Below are 22,323 nucleotides of genomic sequence, written 5' to 3' on the forward strand. Positions count from 1 at the left end.
TTGTAATGGAGTATAAATGTAACAATGTTACTTTGTTTAGAAGAGTGAATGTTTGTTCCTCATATCTCATACCAGTTTGCATTTTTTGTTGTAATGTTTTTATATTAACCAAACCAATTTGTAGAGAAACAAAACAATGGTGGTCTATTTATTCATATCGATATGAAGTTTTAACTGAGGGTTATCCTCCTGACCTTTCTAGTTATAAATAATGAGGGGTAAAATGATTTGTCTTTGTATTTGTGACTCTTGGTTTCTGTCTGTAATTGACTGCACTTCATGTTGGCCCTTTAAATCTCTTTAGAGGATTAAGATAGAACTAATAGTTTTTAATTGGTTGAGATAAAATGTGTTGCTGGGAAAATGGGGACATTATTACTATTATGATGGTTACTCTAATTTTACTTGCTCAAAAAAAAATCTTTTGACCCGCATCCAATGAAAGAGGTGTGATCTTTAGACCTTAAAACAAAGGTTCAAACATCTACAGAAACATAAAAAGTATATTAGGTCTACTACCATTTTGTTTCATCCCAGAGGCTACTGTTACAGCTGTGAGTCATTTATGAGTTTTTTCTTCTGCGTAAATCCTGACCTTTAAGTCATGCTCTCCTGGGGTCTTGCTTTGTTTATGTGAGTAATAGGTCAATAAAACAAGATTAATTGTTAGTGTCTGCAGGGGATCTGCAACCTTAAACTCCTGTATAAATCAGGGCTTCCCGCTGTCATTATTAGGACAGAAAGAGCTGAGTGATTTTTATTTTTATTTTTGTCATTCAGTTCAATTTCATTTAAGGGGGTTATAAGAACAATAAAAAAATAAAAAAAAAAACATATACAGACCCAAAACCCAATAAAGACAATGCAATACAATAACATGAAACAAATTAATAAAATAATTATTTTGCATGCTATGTACAGTATACATACTACACTATCATTTAAAAGTTTAGGGTTGGTTTAAGATTTCTTATGCTCACCAAGGCTGCATTTATTTGATGAAAAATTCAGCACAAACAGTAATATTGTGAAATATTATTACAGTTTACAGTTTGCTAATTGAATGCATTTTAAAATGGACTTTAATCAAAGCTGAGTTTTCAGCTGCCATTATTCTATTCTGATTTACATTCATTTAGCAGATTTTATACTCAGGAAACATTTTTTATTATTATCAATGTTGAAAACAGTTGTGCTGCTTAATATTTTTGCGGAAACCGTGATACAGTTTTCTTTTCTTCAGAATTCTTTGACGGATATAATGCATTTATTGGAAATAGAAGTTATTACATTATAAATGTCTTCACTGTATTTTTTTTAATCAATTTAGTACATCATTGCTGACTAAAAATAAAAACGCACTGATCCCAAACTTATGAAAGGTAGTGTTTATACTGCAGAAATAGTGAGTAATATTCTTAACTGTTTTCATTAGGATTTCATAATTTTCTTGCTCTCTTCTCATTTTACATGTAGAGAAATAACTAAAGAATCAACGTTTCTATATAAAATATGCCACAATACAGAAAATTATATATAATAAATTAAAACAAATTAATAAAATAATTTACATAAAAATGTTAAAAAATATATATATATATAAATATATATATATAAATATTTTTTAAATGGCAAATTTTATATATATATATATATATATATATATATATATATAATTTGCCATTTAAAAAATATTTAATATAAATATGTATATAAAATATCAACTTTTTGTAAAATTTATGTAAAAACAAGTTTTAAGACAAAATGAAGTAAATTTATTTGATTAAATCACATTAGTTTAAAATATCAACTTTTGTCTCGACGTAGCGGTATTATAATCTAAATGATCAAGAAGGCAATAGTAATGATGATGCTGTTGTCTCCCACAGGGTGCTGCAGGGTGAGTATCGGCGGCTGAAGTGGAAGCACGAAGAGGCCGCAGCTTCACCCCAGCTGCTGGAGTCGGGTCCTGGTTCACCGGCTGATCAGCAAGACGAAGAGCTCCTAGCTGAGGCTCGAGTCCTCCGACAGCACAAGACCCGCCTGGAGACGCGCATGCAGATTCTGGAGGACCACAACAAGCAACTGGAGTCCCAACTGCACAGACTCAGAGAACTACTGCTGCAGGTCAGTTAACAGATGCTGATATACCTTGAAAATTAGGAGTATGCCCACAGCGTGTACCAACATGTGAGCCAGCATAGATTATTGTGATAGAAACAATGAAAGAATGGTGTGTAGGGAGTTGTATGGATATGTTACCGCTGCACAGGGAGGAACATGAACGGGTAAATCAGGGCCTTCTGTGCTGAATACTTTAATGTTAAATGTTAATGGGTTTGAACTGAAGGAATGTTTTGAGATTTAAAAACAGCCACTATGTGAGAAATAAAGTTGGGCTGACAAAATATACTGATAAAGGGGGGCAGAGGGGAGGAAGATGATGATTTATTTAAAGCTTTCGGCAAAAAGAGTAGGAAGACAATTGAACAGAGGATAGACCATATAGACTGCCTCGATGTACCACATGTAGAAGGGTAAAGAGATGCTTAGTAATGCAGGTTGGGTAAGGACAAGGGTGACAGGAAACTGAAAAGACTTTTCTCAAGTGAAAGGAGAAGAGATGTTGAGACAGAAAAAACGTACCCATTACTAAGGCCTGAAAAGAAGTTGAGGACAAGCTAGTGCAGAGAAGACACACTAACTTCTGGTAAATTGCTTCTGGTAAATTGCAAAGATGGGAAGGAAGAGGTAGAGACAGATTATATATGGGGGGGGGACACTATTGATGGAGATGGAATCATAGGGATGGAGTGGGTGGACGGTAAGTCATTTGTCGAGCTGACGAACATAGAGCTTAAGAAACGAGATGGACAGAACTGAGTGGGCAGAAAGAGGATTCTTTTCTTTATTGAAAGAAAGACAGAAAGCAGGACGAGGAGGAAAAGAAAAGCTCAGGCAGTGCTGAGTGAATAGTATAAGAGGTGGTTGTGCAGAAAAAAGAGAGGTAGTGCTGTAGAGATATGATTGGCAGGCTGGATGAGGAAAGAGAGTGGAGCAAAAACACTGAGGCTGTAGCTATAGGTGAAAAGGAATTAGCCGGAAATGGAGGGAAGAGAGATGGACTTAACCTACAAAAACGAGTGAGGGATGTGTCACGGCGAAGCAATAATGTGCTGGGATTATGGAGTTTTGAACTCTTTGTTCAGCACCCCTAGAAGTTTGCTGGGAAATGTACAGTCTTACCTCTGTGGACATCTCTGTAGAACAATAAAAGAATAAATTTAAGGTACTATTCATGCAAACAGCCTCAGTTCAACTCATTTGCCTGAAATGTGGGGAAAAAAAGAGGCGAGCCATCCCTGAGTTTCTTATCAGTTTGTTTTCATCCCTCAAGAAAATACACCGCCTTTGTAACATGGAAACCGAGGCAAATCCCTGGTCTATAAACGCCAAAGTTTGGAGTTTTGGCAGCATTTGAAAACTTGTGTGACTGTTTTTCTCATCAGATAACCCAACAACACTGTCTTCTGTCTAGAGCATGGCTAGGCTAGCATACTGCATACATAGTATATACTACATATTGTCTACTATTAATGTGAAGTGTTGGACAATAAGCAATGACAAATGTTTCTGATGTTAATGCGACATGTTAAATTCCATGCATTCTACAATGTGTACAGAAAATGTGCATGCTATGTACAGTATACGTTCTACACTATTGTACAAAAGTTAAAAAATTTTTGCTTACCAAGGCTGCATTTATTTGATCAGAAATAGTAAAATATATATATATATATATATATATATATATATTATAAAATATAATTTAGTTTAAAAGAAATGCATTTTTAAAACTGAATTTATTCCTGTGATGGCATTTATTATATGTTGATTTACATTCATTTAGAAGATTTTGTGCTCAACAACATTTATTATTATTATCAATGGTGAAAACAGTTGTGCTGCTTAATATTTTTGCAGAAAACATGATAAAAATGTTTCAGGATATAATACTCAAAAGAACAGAATTTGGTTTAAATAGTTTTTTAAATAATATTATAAATGTCTTTACTATCATTTCAGTTTAGTGCATCCTTGCTGAATAAAAACTAAATTGTACTGATCCCAAACATTTGAATGGTAGTGTTTATACTGCTGAAATAGTAATAGTATTATCCTTAACTGTTTTCATTATGATTTAACTATTCTTTGTTCTCTTATCATTTTATCATGTCTCCCAGCCCAAAGACGACTCTGAGGCCAATGGTTCGGCTCCTTCCTCTCTGTCCTCTCCCGTGTCAGGAGGAGGCCACCAGGGGGAGCCTCCCAGCAGAGAGATCACAGACACAGAAGCTGCAGGTGAGACCTAGAACAACCTTGCATATCAGTGCTAGGGATGTCCCGATACCACTTTTTCACTTCCGATACCGATACCGCAGCTTTGGCTATTTGCCGATACCGATATCAATCCGATATTTTTATTTTATTCTTGAACTAATACTACTAATAATAAAATATATGGAAGCACTTTGCTCAATTAGCCACATAAAAACATCTCACTCAAATGGAGAACAAATACTTCTCCAGTATATAGTCCACAACAACAGATGATAATGAAAGACTGACACCCTTTATTCAAAAGACCTTGAGATATGTTTGGTAATTGTACCTGAATGAGTTTAAAATTAATTTGCTATATTTCAGATCAATATATTTGTTTCCTTAAAATTTTAATTAACTTTAACTTTATTCTCATCTGAATTATAAATAATTTATTTCTGTATAAAATAATACTACTTTTAAAAACACATTTGATTTTCTTTTTTATTCAATGTAGAATGTGTAAACACTTTTTGCAGTTTTAATGATGTCCTGTATGAAAATGACAGAGTATGTTTTTATGTTTCCACTGTTCGATCGCGCCCGTGCCTCTCTCTCTCTGACACACACACACACACACACACACATTCCAGCAATGCAATCTTGACATCGCAGCCTGTTCATTTTGCTGCGTTCACACCAAACGCGAATAGAGCGTCAAATTCGCGTCTATCGCGTCTAGTTCGATGCTTGAACAGTTTGAATCCATTCGCGCGTCCAAAGCGAATAGGACGCGCTGCTCGCGTATAATGATAAAGCGAACGTTTGAAGCGATACAGACGCACGTTCCCGCATATGTCTGTGCACGTGAGTTTTATTTATTTTTATGCCGTGTATTCTCCGTGTAAATCCATGCACCGAACGTACGTTCATTACGAATACATGTACCGTTCCACCCCTAATAGGTATCGGATCATAGGTATCGGATAATTATTTATTCGATATCCGATCTAGCGTTTTGGGCCAGTATCGGCATGATACCGATGCCGTGGATCGGATCGGGACATCCCTAATCAGTGCCATCATCCACCCATAATGAGATGCAAAGAGATGAGACTTATTTGAATAAGGCTGATTATGTTATGCTTCTGTTGAGTTCATTTTAATTGTAGCATTTAATGTTGTGTAGGTGAGGATTTTGATCATGAGCAAGACACCGTACTGCAGCTGCAACAGGTAATCGAACAGCTGAGGAACGTCTTCCCATCTGAGCCTGGTCCATGAAGAACCCGAAGCAAAACTCACGAGGCCTAACATTGTGCAGGTTTGCTTATTTCTGAATTAAACGTGTCATTTCAAACCTGTATGCTTGTCTTTCATCCATGAAACGCAAAAGAAGTTTATCAGAATCTGTAAGTGGATGGTGATTTATACTACAAAAAAAAGCACCATAAACGTCTGGTAAAGGTGGGCTGTATGATTCCTGCACTGTATTCCAAATCTTCTGAAGCCATATGATTTGATTTGTGCGGAATCTCAATTCTCAACTGATTTCTCGTTCAATACACTTAAGAACTAATGATTTTGGACCTAATTTATTTCTAATCTTGTGTGACACATCTTGAGCCACCTTGTTTAAATGCACACAATGCACTCAAAACAAATTTGAGTGCTAAAGCAGGAAGATATTCAGCAGAACAACTTCCAGTTTGTTTTTGAGAGTCTTCAGAAGACATATGTGCTCCATGAAAAGAAAGTCATACAGGTTTATTTTTGGCCGAGCTATTCTTTTAAAAATGTGTTATTTTAGTATACAATGCAGATGCAGTGCTTACCTCCTACCCAGTGTGTTAAAGAGAAATACATTTGAAAACATTTTTGATCTTTGCATTCTATTGATCTGTCTGGATGACGCATCACCCTCCTTGAATTTTTCAGGTGCCATTTTGCTCATCTTATCGTGGGCAGGGTTTTGGGAGTGCGGGGCTGGCGAATCAAAGGACAGACTGCGAGAAGGGAGCAGAAGAGTTTCAGGACAACCTTCTCAGCACGCAGCCATTTGCCAATCCCAAAGAGCTGTGGGATTATCTGAGTGCTAACTAAACAAACTAATGTTTACATGGTGCCAAAGGCCTGCACTGATCCGGACACTGTGCTAACACGTGTAGTAATGCAACTTGAGTGGCTTCACTACAGCACAAGAACCACAAACAAGACTTGCACCATGCAGAAAGTGTCTCTCCTTAGGTATCCCTGTGCCAGCAACTTACTTACTTTTTTTTTTTCTTCTTCTCATTTTAAAATGGTTGTCTGACTCACTCGTGCACATAAACACAAATACACACATACCATTAAGTCATGCTTGGCAATGGGTGGCCCTTGTTCTGTGAAGCAGAAAAGAACAGATTCCCCTGAACTGTCGGGACACAAGGCAAGCTTATTTACACTGTAAGGATGACACGTCTTTGGTTGAGGCCATCATTTATTTAAGATGCCAAAGTGCCCAATGACATTCTTTCCCATTTTACCCCTGTTCTTTCTCTCTTTCATTTAACACTGTTTCATTAAAAGTGCAAATCACTCTTAATTGCATACACAGTATAAAGAGACATGAACTGCAAAAATCATTTTCTTGATAGTATTTTTGCATTGTTTTCATTACAAATATATAAACATCTTTAAAAAAAAAAATATATATATATATATATATATACAGTACCAGTCAAAAGTTTGGAAACATTACTATTTTTAATGCTTTTGAAAGAAGTCTCTTATTCTCATCAAGCCTGCAGTTAAAAAAACAAACAAAAAAAAACAGTAATATTATGAAATATTATTACAATTTAAAATAATGGTTCTCTTTTTTAATATACTTTAAAATGTAATTTATTTTTGTGATGCAAAGCTGAATTTTCATCAGCAAGTACTCCAGTCTTTGGTGTCTTATGATCCTTCAGAAATCATTCTAATATGCTGATTTATGATCAATGTTGGAAACAGTTGTGCTGCTTAATATTTTTTTTATAACCTGAGATACTTTTTTCAGGATTATTTGATGAATAAAAAGTTAAAAAGAACTGTATTTATTTAGAATAGAAATCTTTTGTAACAATATACACTACCGTTCAAAAGTTTGGGAACAATAACAATTTTTTTTTTTAAGAAATTAGTACTTTAATTCAACAAGGATGTGTTAAATTGATAAAAGGTGATGGTAACGATTTATATTGTTAGAAATGTTTTTATTTTGAATAAATGCTGTTTTTATGAATAAATGCTGTTAACGTTTTACTCATCAATGAATCCTGAAAAAAGTATTCCAAAAAAATATATTAAACAGCACAACTGTTTCCATCATTGATAATAACTGAGTATCAAATTATCATATTAGAATGATTTCTGAAGGATCATAAGACACCAAAGACTGGAGTACTTGCTGATGAAAATTCAGCTTTGCATCACAAAAATAAATTACATTTTAAAGTATATTAAAAAAGAGAACCATTATTTTAAATTGTAATAATATTTCATAATATTACTGTTTTTTTTTTTTGGTTTTTTTTTTTTTTTTTAACTGCAGGCTTGATGAGCATAAGAGACTTCTTGCAAAAGCATTAAAAATAGTAGTGTTTCCAAACTTTTGACTGGTACTGTATATATATATATATATATACATATACACTCTACTGTTCAAAAGTTTGAGGTGAGTCTTTTTTTTAAGGAAATCCTCCGCATTAAGTTCTATTTCTAATCCTGAAAAATGCATCACAGCTTCCACAAAAAAGCAGCACGACTGTTTACAACATTGATAATAATAAGAAATGTTCCTTGAGCATCAAATCAGCATATTAGAATGATTTCTGAAGGATCATGTGACACTTGAAGACTGGAGTAATGATACTGAAAATTCAGCTTTACCAACAAGGGAATAAATAATATTTTTGAATATATTAAAATAGAAAACAGTTACTCTAGATTGCAATATTTAAAATACATTTAATAAATATATAAATAAAAGCCTTGGTGAGCATTAAAAAAAGCATTTTTTTTATTTCTTCAAATATTATGAAAAAGAGAATACATTTCAGTTACTCTAATTTGATTGTGAAAACATTTAAATTGATCTATTATTCAAAAGACATTGCCTATTTTGTTTATAGTATAAATCCAACTATATTTAGTGAGTTTTGTGCTTCAGTCAAGGAGGAAAACATTTAATTCAAGATTTATTCTCTGAAAAACACGTCTTATCTTAAAATTGCTTCTCAGGTAAATGCTACTCGTTTTTAATGTTTAAGTATTTCTACTAGAAAACAAGACAAAATCCTGATTAAGAAATAGATTTTTTGCAGTGCAGCCACTCATACAGAAAGGATCTATTGCACAGATGAGCGGATTTCTTGGCTGTTGGTTTTCCGGTCACAAGGGAAAGGTCTCTCAGCAAAGGAGATTTGTACAGTTGTTTTGTTGTCAGAGCGCTTGCCGTTAAATTACAGCTGTCCAGCATGGCATGAACAAGAAAGTAGAGACCCGAGGAGCCGATTCGACGTATGTTCGCCCTGGCTTTTCTCTTCGGCTTGGGGAGGGTCTTTTACACCCAAGTCACAGCCTGATTCATTTTAAAACGAGCACAGCTCTTATTATTATGCCTTAAAACTTCGAAGACTTTTTTTTTATTAAAGAATACCAGCCTTACATCTCTCTGTCTTATTGTTGTCCTCCTGATGTAACGTTAAGTATTTTGTTTACCAAACGCTGTTCTCCAGATAAAAGCATTTCCTCAACCTGAGGAGGGAAATGAAAGTGAGTGTGTGGAAGGATTATTTTACATTATGCCGAGGGAGGAGGGCGGCAAATGGATCATGCTCTTTGTAAACAGAGAAAAAAAGGCTGCTGCTTTTTTTTTTTGTCGAGGGATTTACTGTGGGGTGTCAGATTTATATGAACAGAGAAGATGCTGGGGGTGTAGTGAGTAGACAAGAGAAATAGATAGCGAGCGAGAGAGCGGGAACAGATAACGTTACGGTGTGAAAGAAAGACTGCAAATGGGAAAGAGAAAAGTGTGTAAATATTCACTGTGATGGGTTGTGACACTGCAGCCCCTGCAAACAGGATTGAGATTATTGCAGCTGAGAGAACAAGAGATTTTCTCCATTTGTTTTGGCTAAAAGATGTTGGAAGCACGACGACTCCTTGTTCTCCCATTCTCCATCAAAAAACAAAGTGACCCTAGTTGCACTGTAGGTTTTTCTGTGAATCCCACTGTGCTATCGCCGACTCCCTTACGCATGTATTGTGATCTCATTTTACATCACAGCAGCGAGCTGTCTGTTTGTTTTGATGCGGTTGCTAAGAAACTGTCCCCAAGGACACGGTGCTGAAGGTTGGTCTTTGAAAAGGTGATGTGGCATCATAATGGAGGAGATACAAATAAGCACATGGAGAAAGAGAGAGAGGGGAACTCAACTCCCTTCCGCCCCATATGCTTGCCTCTGTTTCATTTGCATGGCTCCTCATTAAGATCAACATCTGGTGTTATATCCACAGCGACACCCGTTTATCATTCCAATGCTTATTTGGGGAGCACATACAAACGCACACAGAAGTATGCACACTGCGTTTTGTTTGCTTTATTCCATGCCAAACAGTCAGAACTGATCGAGCTCTGAACGTGGATTTCCTGAATTCATTTAAATCAGGGTTCCTCAAACTCGGTCCTGGAGGGCCACTGTCCTGCAAAGTTTAGCTCCAACACTGATCAAACACACCTGAGCAAGCTAATCAATGTCTTCAGGATCACTAGAAACTCACAGCTAGGTGTGTTTGATCAGGGTTGGAGCTAAACTGTGCAGGACAGTGGCCCTCCAGGACCGAGTTTGAGGAACCCTGATTTAAATGATGCAAAAATAAATATTTTTATTTATTTATTTCTTACCCAATTGGCAGTTATTTTAATGTAATCTTAACTGAAAGCATTACATCTTAAGCAAATTTTAATTTCAGATTTTTTTTTCTTCTTAAATAACCAAAAAAATAAAATAAAATCGGATATGAAAACATAAAGATTCAAACAAAGACTTTAGATGTTCTCATATTAGTTATTATGAATGGGAGAAAGTGCAACGCGGAAGAAGTCCCGCCTTTGAAACAAAAAAGCTAAGCAGCAATTGGTAAAGTCATTGCGTCACTGCAGTGGCTCCGGTTGTTATTTTTTTTTTTAACCCTATTTGAGCATAAGAAACAACATTTAAGGTACAGTCTATGTCAGATTTTGTTGCTGATTAAAGTAGATAGGACTTGGTCTTAAATTGCCCGAAATAGCTGCACAGAGATGACCGCAGAGTGAACAGACTTTCTCTGAAAGGGACTTTGATTCAATATATTCATCCTTTTAAAGGGTATTTGGGTCATTTTACAAGAAAACAAGACAGAAATACAGATTTAGAAAATTATTTTTAAGCCTATAGAAAGGGAGATGATTTATTAGATTTTTTTTTTTTTTATGAGCTCCAACATGGTAGCAAATCATGTAGCATTATGTAATACATTGAATAGAAATTATCCTATATGCATACCATTTGCAAAATATAATAATTCTCCATGATGTAAAATCAGTATTCCTTAATATGATCTTTTTAACTCGTTTCATAATAGTTCCCTTGTCTTCTCCTTTTAAAAAATGAGATGTGCTGAGTTTGTGGGTTGTGTGAAATTACAGCTTTGCTAAGGGCTGCCCGAGCTAAATTTAGCCATCTGCCTCATTAACAAATACACTCATTATTTTTTGTTTGTATGTAGCAGACTTTTGTGTCACCACCCCAATATGTCTCTGGGTTTGCAGGCTTGTTTGTAATGTTGAACAAAGCAACAGGGCATTTACTGATTTAACCTCTGAACCTGTGGCATCGTCATTACACACCATAAAATTATGGTGCAAAATATGTGTTATTTTCATGTGCAATTTAATTATTAACACTATAATTTTTCGTGTTTTTAATCTGTACAAAATGTAAAAAGAATGCGTTTTAAAAAATAATGAGTTACTGGCTGCTTTCTACTCATTGTGTACAAAGAAATAAATTTTTATTTGTTGTATACACCTGGTCTGGTTTGTCTTCCTTCAGATGATGGGATATGCTATTGATATCTATTTCTTTTTCTTTTTGCATTTCACTTTTCTGGTGGATTTTTCAGGTTTCGCAGATGATGCTCCTGTTGGTTCCTCGACAATAGTCTTCTCCATCTTAAATTCAGCTGCTGTGTTGCTTCCCTCTCTTTCCTTATCTCCAGTCATGTCCGTCATTCTTTCTTCCCTTGATGCTCCACTGCTTGCATCTTTGTCTGACTTTTCAGGAGACTGTTGTTTTCCATCTGTGATCTCATCTTGGCCATCATTTTTCTTTGTAACGTCATTGGTCAGTGGAGTTTCCAAGTCATTATCGGTCCCTGATCTCTGTGTACTATCTCCCAGCACATTGATTTGGACTGAATCCCTGTCTCTATCTGCAGCCGTTTTATCATTTTTTGCATTTGATTCTTTCAGGGTCAGAGAGCTCTCGTCCCTTTGGTTCTCGCTTTTTTTCTTCTCATCCTGTCTTTCATCATTATTACCTGCTTTGACATTGCAGCTCTCCTCTGATTTGCAACTGCCGCCTGAATGTCCTTCATCATTTCCTGCCGGCATCTTACTCTCATCTGCCCATGTCACTCCTTTCTTAGTCTTCTTTCCCCTCTTGACCTGTGCTTTCTTATTCCACTTCTCCTGAGTGCTCGTCCAGTAGTTTTTGTTTTCGTTGATGCACTTCACTCTGATGTTCTCCCCCATCTTCTTAATCTCCTGCTTGACGATAGGTTTGAATGTGGGATCGAGTTGCAGGACCCTAGTGAAATCCCTGCGGGCTTCATCTTCATTGTATAATGCCGAGTGAGCCCGGGCCCGCTGGTACATGGCCTTCAGATTGTCTGCGGCGGAGATGAAAGCGAGAGAGTGAAGACCAGCCCTGCCACATCACATTGGCTTCATAATAAATAATTCATACAATAATAAACAGTTTTTGCTCTTTGCATGGAGATACCAAGGGATATCTCAAATGGTGAATGATGCAATTGGCTCAACTTCCTGGGTCCACTGACAAAGTGAAGCATTGAGATGTGGTTGCTTATAGGGAGAAGTTGTGTATATTCTAACTGACATTGCTCAAGGCTCTGTTTTTACTACAGACAATAAAAGAGTGATTGGCTGACTTGCACTGGGTGGTGAAGGAGCAATCCATATCTGCTGCTGCTTAAACACAACCAAATGAGTGTCTATGTCGTAGAGTGCTTTTCAAACCAAAGGCTGCATCCTATTAAGTCTGCATTATCTCTGCTCCCATGTCATCAAGTGCCACTAAAGACTGTCTCAATTTGAATGATCCGTGGAAGGCAGCCTTCGTTTCGCGTCCTTCATTCAGCTCGTTTTGAAGGATGCATCAAGTGTATCCTTTGCATCCTTAAAATCTTTCGCACACATTCCAATTCACGAAAATAAACTGATGGAAAACGAGTCTGTACTGAGCTTGTCTGAGTTTATTATGAAATGTAAGCCAAAAATAATATTTTCTGACATGAAAGGATAGATGTTAACTTTTGTTTTGCTGTACATTAATCACTAACACTATACTGCCAATAATGTAAGACACTGGGAGACCGCAGACGGCTGTCATTCACTGTATTGCATTAATAGAAAGCCAGTTAATATAAAGATTTGTAAAACAACGTTTTTTTTTTTTAATTATTATTATGTAATAGTATTTTCGTGCCGTGACGAACATGTGTGATGTATATGCGCACTTACTTGACTGTCTCATTCTGGCGTTTAATGCTAAAGGAGGACATTAGCCTACAAGCCTCAGAAGGACTGGACTAGGAAGGACGCAGTCTTAGTAGGATGGAGCCTTCCGAGAAGCACCCATTCACAAATTCTCTCCCATGGCCTTATGGGATAGTAAAGTGTTCATCGTATGCACACTCCAGAATCTTGCCGGAAGAAATAGGTCATCTGGGTACTTTTTGCCTACTCTTTTAGGAGTACTGTAAATTCGGACATAGTACTTTTGTCACATACTGTTTTTCGCCTACTATATAGTAGGGAAGTATGTGATTTCGGATGCAGCCCATGTCCTATGATTTTAGCTCCAAGCCTAATTAAACACCTGAACCAGCTAATCAAGGTCTTCAGGATTACTAGTAACTTCCAGTTAGGTGTTTTGGAGCTGGTTGGATCTAGGGCTGTACTGTCCTAGTCGATTAGTCGATTAGTTGGTCGATACGTTCTGGTTCGACCAAAATTCTGATTGGTCGATTTTCTGCCGCGTTTATTTCATCAGTTTGCCGCGCTGATCGAGGCGCGCTCATTTCATCAGGTGGAAAGCAGTTCTGCTAATGGGGGTGTTTTCAGAACACCCTTGTTTCACTGTAACAGTCTGTCTTCAAAACACCCCCCTTTGTTTTCACCTTTTTTGGATTAGTCCAACCCAAGAGAGAGCGTCGAGCGTAGAAGGTTTGATGCTGAATATTATTTATTTAATTGTGAGAGCGTTTAATAGTCAGTCCTCTTCTAACATGTCAACAACAAAGAAATCGACAGTGTGGCAGCATTTTGTTAAAATTGATAACAGGAAAAAGGTCGAATGCAAAGTTTGCAAGCAACAGTTTTCCACAGCTTGACGACAAACATGACATATCATCTACTGTAAAGCCTGTTTTATGCTTCTGCGTCGAACTGCCGCCGTAGCTACGTCGTAGGCTGTGTGTAGCGCGCGTACCCTACGGCGTACCCTGACGTGCACCTCTCCAAAAATGTAACAACGCGTCAATTCTACGCGGACACAAGCGCTGTGATTGGTCTGCCAGAACCCCTCCCTCGGGGTTTCACACGCTTCCTAGGTACGCGTCAACGCGGACAACGACACAGAAGTATAAATTAAAACCAACACGTTGCCTACGGCGTATAGGCTCCGGCGTAGGTCCGACGCAGAAGTATAATGAGGCCTTAAAAGTGGTAAGCTCACTTGTCTGCGTTAACTTGCCCTGTCTGTTTTGAGTAAGCTATGAACATATCAGAATTTGCATATTTCAATGTTTTAGTGTGATAACCTAACTTTTTAATTTTTACTTGGAGCCTAATACGCAATTGCGCTGTGCTGTTGGTTGTGTTAGTTTTGAGCCTAGGATGCTTTATTTTTCAGTTATGCACTTTATTTCGTTTCTGCTCTTGATCTGGTTTGTTTAATAAATATTCTTTTTTTATTAAAGTGGACGTGCCTTTTGTGTTTATTAAGAGTAAAAGCTTTAAGTTAATAGTCTATTCGTGTCTCAGCTGCTAAGCTAACGTTAAGCTCAGCCTCGCTCGGTGCGAGGACATGCACGGTGAAATGATAGTGTCTGACTAATAATAACTTATTATTATAACATATGACAAAAATAATTGTCTAAATTATGTTGCATATTCCTCAACAGTTCTTGTGATGATATCACTAGTTGACAACATAGTACTATTTTCGGAAATCATAAGCTATGATATTGCGCAGGTTCACGTGATGCAGCGCTGTCAGAGCTGACAGACTCAAGTGTCAGACTCATTTCAGTGCAAAATAATTAGGTCAAAAACGATTTAATATACTGCAAATAGCCTACTAGTTGTTTATGTTTATTTATAATTCATTTAGGCGGACAACAAGGCTACCAAGTACTGCGCACAGTGCACATCTAATTAATTTAACGTTTTTTTTTCTAACGTCATTTTTAGTCGATTTTAGTCGATTTTTAGTCGAAAATTTCAGGACTTCAGTCGACCAAGATTTTCTTTGGTTGAGTACAGCCCTAGTTGGATCTACTCTCTGCAAGAGCGGAGTTTGACACGTGGTGTATGGTGTGTGGCATATATGATTTATATATAACTGACATGCAAAAATGTATGACCAGTCTTGAAGATAAAAATTAGATGACTAACTGGTAAGACTAGTCTAAACAGTTTATCCAACCGCCCAATATTAATTTCTGCAGTGAATGAGTATATAAGCTCACCTTTATGCTTCTTCAGCAGTTTAGAGTTGAGATCCACCACTTCTTGGTATTCCCCAAGCTCCAGCTTACACTGACTGAGGTTTAGACAGAGTGGCAGACGGACGTTCTCCAGAGACTCCCAGTCTTCTCCTTCATGTTCCACCTCAAAAACACACAGAGAGATAGATATGGCTTAGTGAGCACTGAGTTGCTGATTCCCCATGGGGATTTTTTAGCTTCCCTGTCGTTCCTGCTAAGTAATTTTTGGATCCCCAATGTACATCTCCCCTGGGATATGAGAAGGTATATATTACTATAAGTTCGGAGGAATATGTGAGTATTGCCAGGGAACTGTGCAGCTACAAAGATGTTCTGAATCATTTTTGACAGCGTTTTCTGTAGGTGTTTAGCCCATGTCTCTATGATATTGTCTTTCATAGTGTTCAGATCACTCCATCAAATCCGAAAGTCTGATGAAAAGTGACAGCACACAGCATACTTATCCTAAACAAGCCACACAATTTGAGATTCATTCATGACCATAGTACTTACGGTTAGGTTTTGTTAAAATTTCCAACTGCACATTAGTAATAGCGATGCTTGAATTAGAAAGCACCACTTGGGTCCCAATAATCTCAAATATTGGGAGGACATATAATAAATGTTATCTGCTTGGCTCATGAATATTAATTAGGCGATGTTGCATTCACCCAGTAGTTTTTAGATAAGTGGGCAGTAATTGTTTTTCAGATTACAGCTACAAGCTTTCAGTCCATTACTGAAAGGGTTAGTTCACCCAAACATGAAAATTCACCCTCATATTGTTCCAACCCCGTAAGGCTTTCGTTCATATTCGGAACACAAATTAAGATATTTTTGATTAAATCTGAGAGCTGTGTCACTCCTCCATAGGCTTCTCTGTAACATGAGGGTGAGTAATTACATTTTTGGGTGAACTAACCCTTTACTGAAGTAAGAGGCTTCTGCATGGTTTTAAATTCCACATTTTATGAGGCTGGCTACAATTCCAAAATTAAGCTCTTAATATATTATTTTTAAATGGTGGGACTTATCCTCAGTGCCTTCTACAGCTATCAAGTGTATGACAAACCAGTGCTACATTTCCCAAAAGCATCATGAACCAATGGTAACTAATGTAGCCAATGGTCTCTACGATCAACAGTGCTTTTGTGAAATGCAGCCCTGATCATCATGTATCGTTATTTTCAGTCAACACGCTCACCTTAGTTTGGAGATGATCTACATATTCTAGAGCCTCCTTGAACTTGACAGTCGCCTCAGTGTATTTATGCTCTTTCACATTGAAATTGCCTTCATCTTGGAGCAGCATAATTAGCCGTAGCATCTGCTGCCAGTCCTTGCCCTCGGTCAGAGCTGTTATCCTGCGATTGGCGTCTCCTGCTGAATCTTCACTTTTGGTGTCATGCTTATTTTCCTCTGCTATAGATGGATTCATTCCCTCCTCAGCATATTTGACCTCTTCAGGGGACTGAGAATGTTCCACCTTGCTTTCCTCTTTTGTAGGCATCGCAGAGTTTTCCTCCTCCTCTGATTCCCTTTCTCTCTCTTTCTTCTCTTCAAAGATGTTCCAGTACCTTTCTTTATCCTCCCAGTATTTTTCCTTCATTCTCTCAGAGAGAAGATCCAGTTCTCTTTGCACCAACCTAGACAGTGTGATGTCTAGGTTGGCGACCATCTGGAAGTCTTTCCTGGCCTCCCTCTCACTCCACACAGCTGCATAAGCCTTCGCTCGCTTGTAGTAGGCCTTGACACAGTCTGGAAAAGATCATTAATGGGACTTTAATTTGTAAAGTTACTCTTCCTGTTACTCACCTACTAAGGCTATAGTCTTTCTGAAGCTGGTGTACGTGTATGAATATACAGGTATTTTCATATGAAGTAGTATTATTCGCTTTCATATCATTAAAAAAGGAGCAATGCTACATATACACCATTTTAACCCAAGTCGGGCACCAAGTACACACTTGAGTGGTCTGGAGAGCCTGGCTAAGATTCCCTATTGATGGCTCTCAACATCTTTCATTTGAACATGCTCCTCTATAAATCTTTAACTCTGCCGACATTTAACTTCAGACTTCCCACAGCCAACGTCAGCCTCTGGCAAAAACACAGCAGATTCTGTGAGCACATTTCAAAAGGATGTGCTCCCCAGGTGACACACAAGGGAAACAGTAAAGAGAGCAAAAATGGAAGATTTGAACCAAAACAGTCAACAAGGTGTGGGTGACACATGGGGTGCGGCAGAATGAAATGAATACTGGGAATTAGAGGGGACGGGGAAACGGGAGAGAGTGTCCTCGATAAGGGGAACTGTGCCGGCTGCATATGCATAAGGCTCATTAGGAGAGCTACCCACACTGCCTCTGGAGCCACCGCGAGAGACCATACATCTGTCACTTCACATGCTTCAAGAGGGCTACACAGACCAACTCCTGTCCCTACTGCTCATGCAGCCAGCCGAGCTTAAACAAACCCAAACCACAGAGGACGGAGATTACTATGCATGCTGCCGAGTACAATTATGAAAGTGAATGCAATTGGATTATTTATGATAACCAAAAAAGCAAAGGCTAATTCTATAGATGGCCTGATACTAAGCTGGTCTACATCACCTCAACTCAAGCTAAACGTCTCTGGCTAATTTGTGTTGGTTGTCATTTTCCTGAGAATCCAATGACTTGATGTTGGAAAGTCAACATTGGTTGAGTTTAATCTTGCAAATCCTAAATCTTAATTTTTAAACACCAAATGTTTTGTGATACATTTGTGATGTGTGTATTAATAATAAGCTATTACATAATGGGCGGACTTATGCTATGATAATGATTGAAAATGCTTGAGCAGTGAACTGTTGCCATGGATGCTTCCTTGGGCACTGGCAAAACATCTACTCTAATATGAAGAAATATTACAGCATAAATTTTATTTAATGAAAAAGAGTGCTGCAATACTCTTAATTAGGCGGTTGCTGACGAGTGGAAAAACGGGACTACTGAGGTTGACTGGGAGATTGAAACGTCATCATGGCAAACAGATAAACTCATCTACTCACTAGTCTGCTTTTACAGCCTCATTATGTTTATACTCTGAAGCTTAGTGGTGGTGACGTTGAAGTCATGTGACGATAAATTTAGCTTTTTACTTCTGTCGATTGCATTTAGGCTTCAAAATGTATAAAAGTTGGGTTAACTTGTAAGAATCATAAAACTTTTCTTGATCATAGATCTTATTTTATGCAATAATCCAAAAGCTGATTGTTTTTTTGTCGAGGGAACCAAGGTAAAGCTTACTTCTGGGTTGTGTCTGAAATCACATACTCTGAGTTGGTACTTATTTTGAATAAGTAATTACTCCACGGCTGCTAAAAAAAGAAAAAGTATGTCCTATATAATATGAATGTGTTTAGCAAGAATTTACTCCAGACACTTCATTATGTCGCTTCACTGCCATTAACAAGGCCTCATGGGATAGTAAAGTGTCCATCGTATGCCCACTTCAGAATCTCAGTGGAAGTTGGAAGTTGCCTATACTTTTATGAGTACTGTGAATTCGGACATACTTATTTTGGCACATTCTGTTTTTCACCTACTATATAGTAGGGAAGTATGCGATTTCATCCACAGCCATAATTCCTGGCTACTTCTGAATGTCTGTCAATGGGAAAAGATGGTGTAGTTACAGCATCTACAAGCAGGGAAATGAGGCCATGCTAACCAGCCAGTCCTTCTAAAAATTCTTTACCTTTGTGTTTATCCAGGATCTCTGTTGTATGTTCTATGACCTCGTAATACTCCTCCAGCTCTAACATGCACTGGCAGTAGTTCAGTGCCAGAGGAATGATAAGCCTGCCCAGATTAATGTAGTCCTCATCTCCTGGCATCTCCTACACCAGAAGGAAAACAAACTCAGCTGTACTCATCAAATGCTTTACTGAATGTTGTATCTTGAAGCTTTCTCTACATAACCCCCATGTCATATCGATTTTCTTTTACCCTGGATTGGACTGTACGCAGCAGAACCACAGCCTCCTGATACTTCACTGCAGCTTCACGGAACCGACCCTGCTTGACCAGAGCATTGCCCAAGAGATGCAGCGAGGGCACAACCTTTAGCTTCTCATCCTTCTCCATCATCCAAGACTCGCGCTGGTAAGAGAACGGGTCGCCCACCTGAGGAAGACAGAGAATTGGAGCGTGCTCGTCTCGCTTGGTTGAGGATTGAAAACACGGTCTGAGAATTGGGAACAGCATTTCTTTCCTGGCGTGTAGCACTTGATTGTGTAACATTCTGTTACCCTGTTTGGGTTGCAGTGAGATATCTCTTGATGGTGGAGGAGTGGAACTAGAATGAGTGTGTTGTTGTGCGAAGGTGCGTGCATGTATTTGCTTGTTTTCTTTGCTCTATGTGAACCCACCGAGATTAACTCCATGATGAAGATTAGAGGCTGAGGTGTCCTCATTATCTCATCGAGCTCCGGAAAACCAGTGGAGTGGTAGTGGAACACGTTTCCCATGCCACACATGTGTCTTTGGCCATCCAGAGGGTCCTTTCCCTGAGCAGCCAGTCGCATTCCTTTTGACACCATGGGATAAAGGCCTGTGTGCTAAGTATATAAAAGAAAAATATTATCACATGCCAGTGTTTCCCGCTGAACTACCTAGCATTTTTCTACTGTTTTTGCAGCAATACAGTACTATCAGTGCAAAACACTAAACCTAACTGTGCTATGGACATCACTGAAAATAATGCTAATGAATATTGACTTTGTTTATTATACTGATTGACAGATGTCAGTAACCACTCTGATCGATTCAGCTCAGACTGATTTAAATCGGTAACCATTTTTTTAAAACTGTACATTTAAAAGAAAAAAACAGCTACACTGTTTGCAGTGTATATTTTTGATTCACTCAGAAGAGTAATTTGTTCAGGAATCAGACTACCCGGGCCTGATCATGCTGTATTGTTTTAATTACAGCATGAATAATCATTTTGATTGTGAATCGGACTGTATGTTTTTGCTGAAAACATCTTGCTATTATTTTGTAGCACATAGTGTTTCAATTGCACCACTTTCAATACATGCCACAAACTCGCATTCACAGCTTCTTTTTGCCATGGTGCTGAAAGATTCAGCAGAGGGGGAGCATTACAGTAAACATAACGTGACCTTTTGTTCAACTTTTTTCTACACCAACCATCTAACTGGAATCTTTAGTCTCATTTGACTTGCAGAATAGATTATTTATTTGCTTTCATGTGTTTGAATAAAAACAGCAAATGAGAATGTTAATGGAAAATAGAGTAGGCCGCAAAATACATCAGATATATGTATATTTTCTCCTCCATCCTTATGTGAAGATTAATTAGCTCTTTCCCCGCCAGCATTTTTGATAATCTTCACAAAAATGTCATGGTCCCCAGATTATTTTCTTATATTAATATCTGAACATGCAATATATCAAAAGAAAGAACAGACCATCTCCTTTTAAACAAACAAACAAAAACTGTTTTATTCTAGCTTCAAGTATTCTTTTTTTATCAACACTTGAATGTGGTTGAAAGTTTCAACAATTGAAAGTTTCATTAAAAGACATGCATAAGCAATGCTTTTATCTGCTCCTTTTTTGCCTGTGTTTCGGGGACGGCAAAAAAGAGGTTTAGTTTGATTTCAAACACTTACAGTGGCATCACACCAAAACTCTGCCACCTCTCCAATCCTCATGGAGGTTAAAAGCACCTCCCACACCTCCATCTTGAACATCCTCCCCACGAAAATCTCTGTGGGAAGCTTATTTTTGCGACTGTCGTCAATCACAGTTCTTTCAAAGTTGTCCAACAGAGTCTGGTAGTGGAACACCAGCTTTGTGGGTAGGAAGGCAGAGAGGAGAAAAAAGAGGGAATAAAAACAGGATTAAGAGAAGGCAGAGATATTTTCCTGCTTAGTACACCATACACATCTTGTAACTTGCTACATGCTCATATATGTTGGTGAGAGAAATTCAGGGTTTTCAAGCAGGCCAGGAAGTCTTTTTCCTTATGCCATCCTAATAGCTTCATTCCTAGTCCAACTCTGTCTTCATTATAAGACATTTAAATGTATAGTCTTTTTTGAAGTATACTGATGGAGACACCTTGATGGAACGAGAGCACACAGAGCGAATACAGAGCACAGCTGGTAAATGGAGAGATTAATGTTGGCATTGTCATGGAAAATGTTTGTCATTCTCTCCAGGCTGAGGGCCATATGGCTGGACAAGTAGGGGGGAGAAAAGTCACCTGGCACAGATACGGTGTTCCTCAGCTGCTGTCAAAAATTATAGGTTGCCAAACTTCTGTGCAATTATATGGACCAAATGTTTTGTCATTCCAAAACCATTTTATCACCAATAGAATTAAGCTACAACCATTTCTAATCAAAAAAGTGGTTAAACATGAACCCATCCTAACAAATAACCAATCAAAAGCATTATCCAGGACCATATATGCGTCATACCTTAGTTCCCTTCGGAAAATGTGGCAGCGGTCCTCGACCTCCATGCAGAATCTTCTTTTTTACTCCAGGATGGTCAAGCAGATATGTCTCCTCCATTTTAAACTCTTTTGAAGAGTGTTTCTTTATTGAATCAGACTTTATGTCCTGTAGCCTGTGAGAGCTGGTCCTTGGCAGTGTTAATTAGCAATCTGAGAAAGGGAGACAAATCACACCCTACAGCCCAATGCTGCCTGGCTGCTTTCTGACAGATGGCTGGATTACCAGGTTGAGGATAGCCACTTTAATCTGCCTTGGCTAATCCTTCAACCCCCCTGAATCTTCAGTATAATCCCCTGTAAGAAGTGAAGGGATGGGTGACCAGAGAGCGGAACTCAGAGTACGGAGACAGTCGAGATCATTCTAGAAGGCAATAGAGT

At 38.0% G+C, this 22,323-nt stretch overlaps 2 protein-coding genes across 4 annotated transcripts in view; one reads left to right on the forward strand and one right to left on the reverse strand.

Moving 5' to 3' along the window:
- The window catches only part of drp2 (dystrophin related protein 2), a 175,408-nt gene extending 168,291 nt beyond the window's left edge, over nucleotides 1-7,117 (forward strand). For all 3 annotated transcript variants that reach the window (XM_084430709.1, XM_084430707.1, XM_084430708.1), the window contains 4 exons: nucleotides 1,890-2,127; nucleotides 4,245-4,362; nucleotides 5,513-5,647; nucleotides 6,262-7,117. In XM_084430709.1, coding sequence (XP_084286835.1) covers nucleotides 1,890-2,127; nucleotides 4,245-4,362; nucleotides 5,513-5,607 — 451 coding nt within the window. In that variant the 3' untranslated portion in view covers nucleotides 5,608-5,647; nucleotides 6,262-7,117. The remainder of the gene's footprint in view (nucleotides 1-1,889; nucleotides 2,128-4,244; nucleotides 4,363-5,512; nucleotides 5,648-6,261) is intronic.
- Nucleotides 7,118-10,772: 3,655 nt separating this feature from the next.
- On the reverse strand, nucleotides 10,773-22,153 carry LOC311303954 (uncharacterized protein). Its single transcript, XM_084430710.1, has 8 exons — nucleotides 21,908-22,153; nucleotides 21,095-21,274; nucleotides 19,826-20,014; nucleotides 19,404-19,580; nucleotides 19,153-19,294; nucleotides 16,613-17,166; nucleotides 15,391-15,532; nucleotides 10,773-12,285 (listed from the first exon to the last, which is right to left on the reverse strand). The coding sequence occupies exons 1-8, from the start codon at nucleotides 22,001-22,003 to the stop codon at nucleotides 11,471-11,473; spliced, it is 2,295 nt and encodes a 764-aa protein (XP_084286836.1). The 5' UTR covers nucleotides 22,004-22,153; the 3' UTR covers nucleotides 10,773-11,470.
- Between the last annotated feature and the right edge of the window lie 170 nt (nucleotides 22,154-22,323).

The sequence above is a fragment of the Rutilus rutilus genome, assembly GCF_951802725.1.
Source record: "Rutilus rutilus genome assembly, chromosome: 14".
Classification (NCBI taxonomy): Eukaryota; Metazoa; Chordata; class Actinopteri; order Cypriniformes; family Leuciscidae; genus Rutilus; species Rutilus rutilus.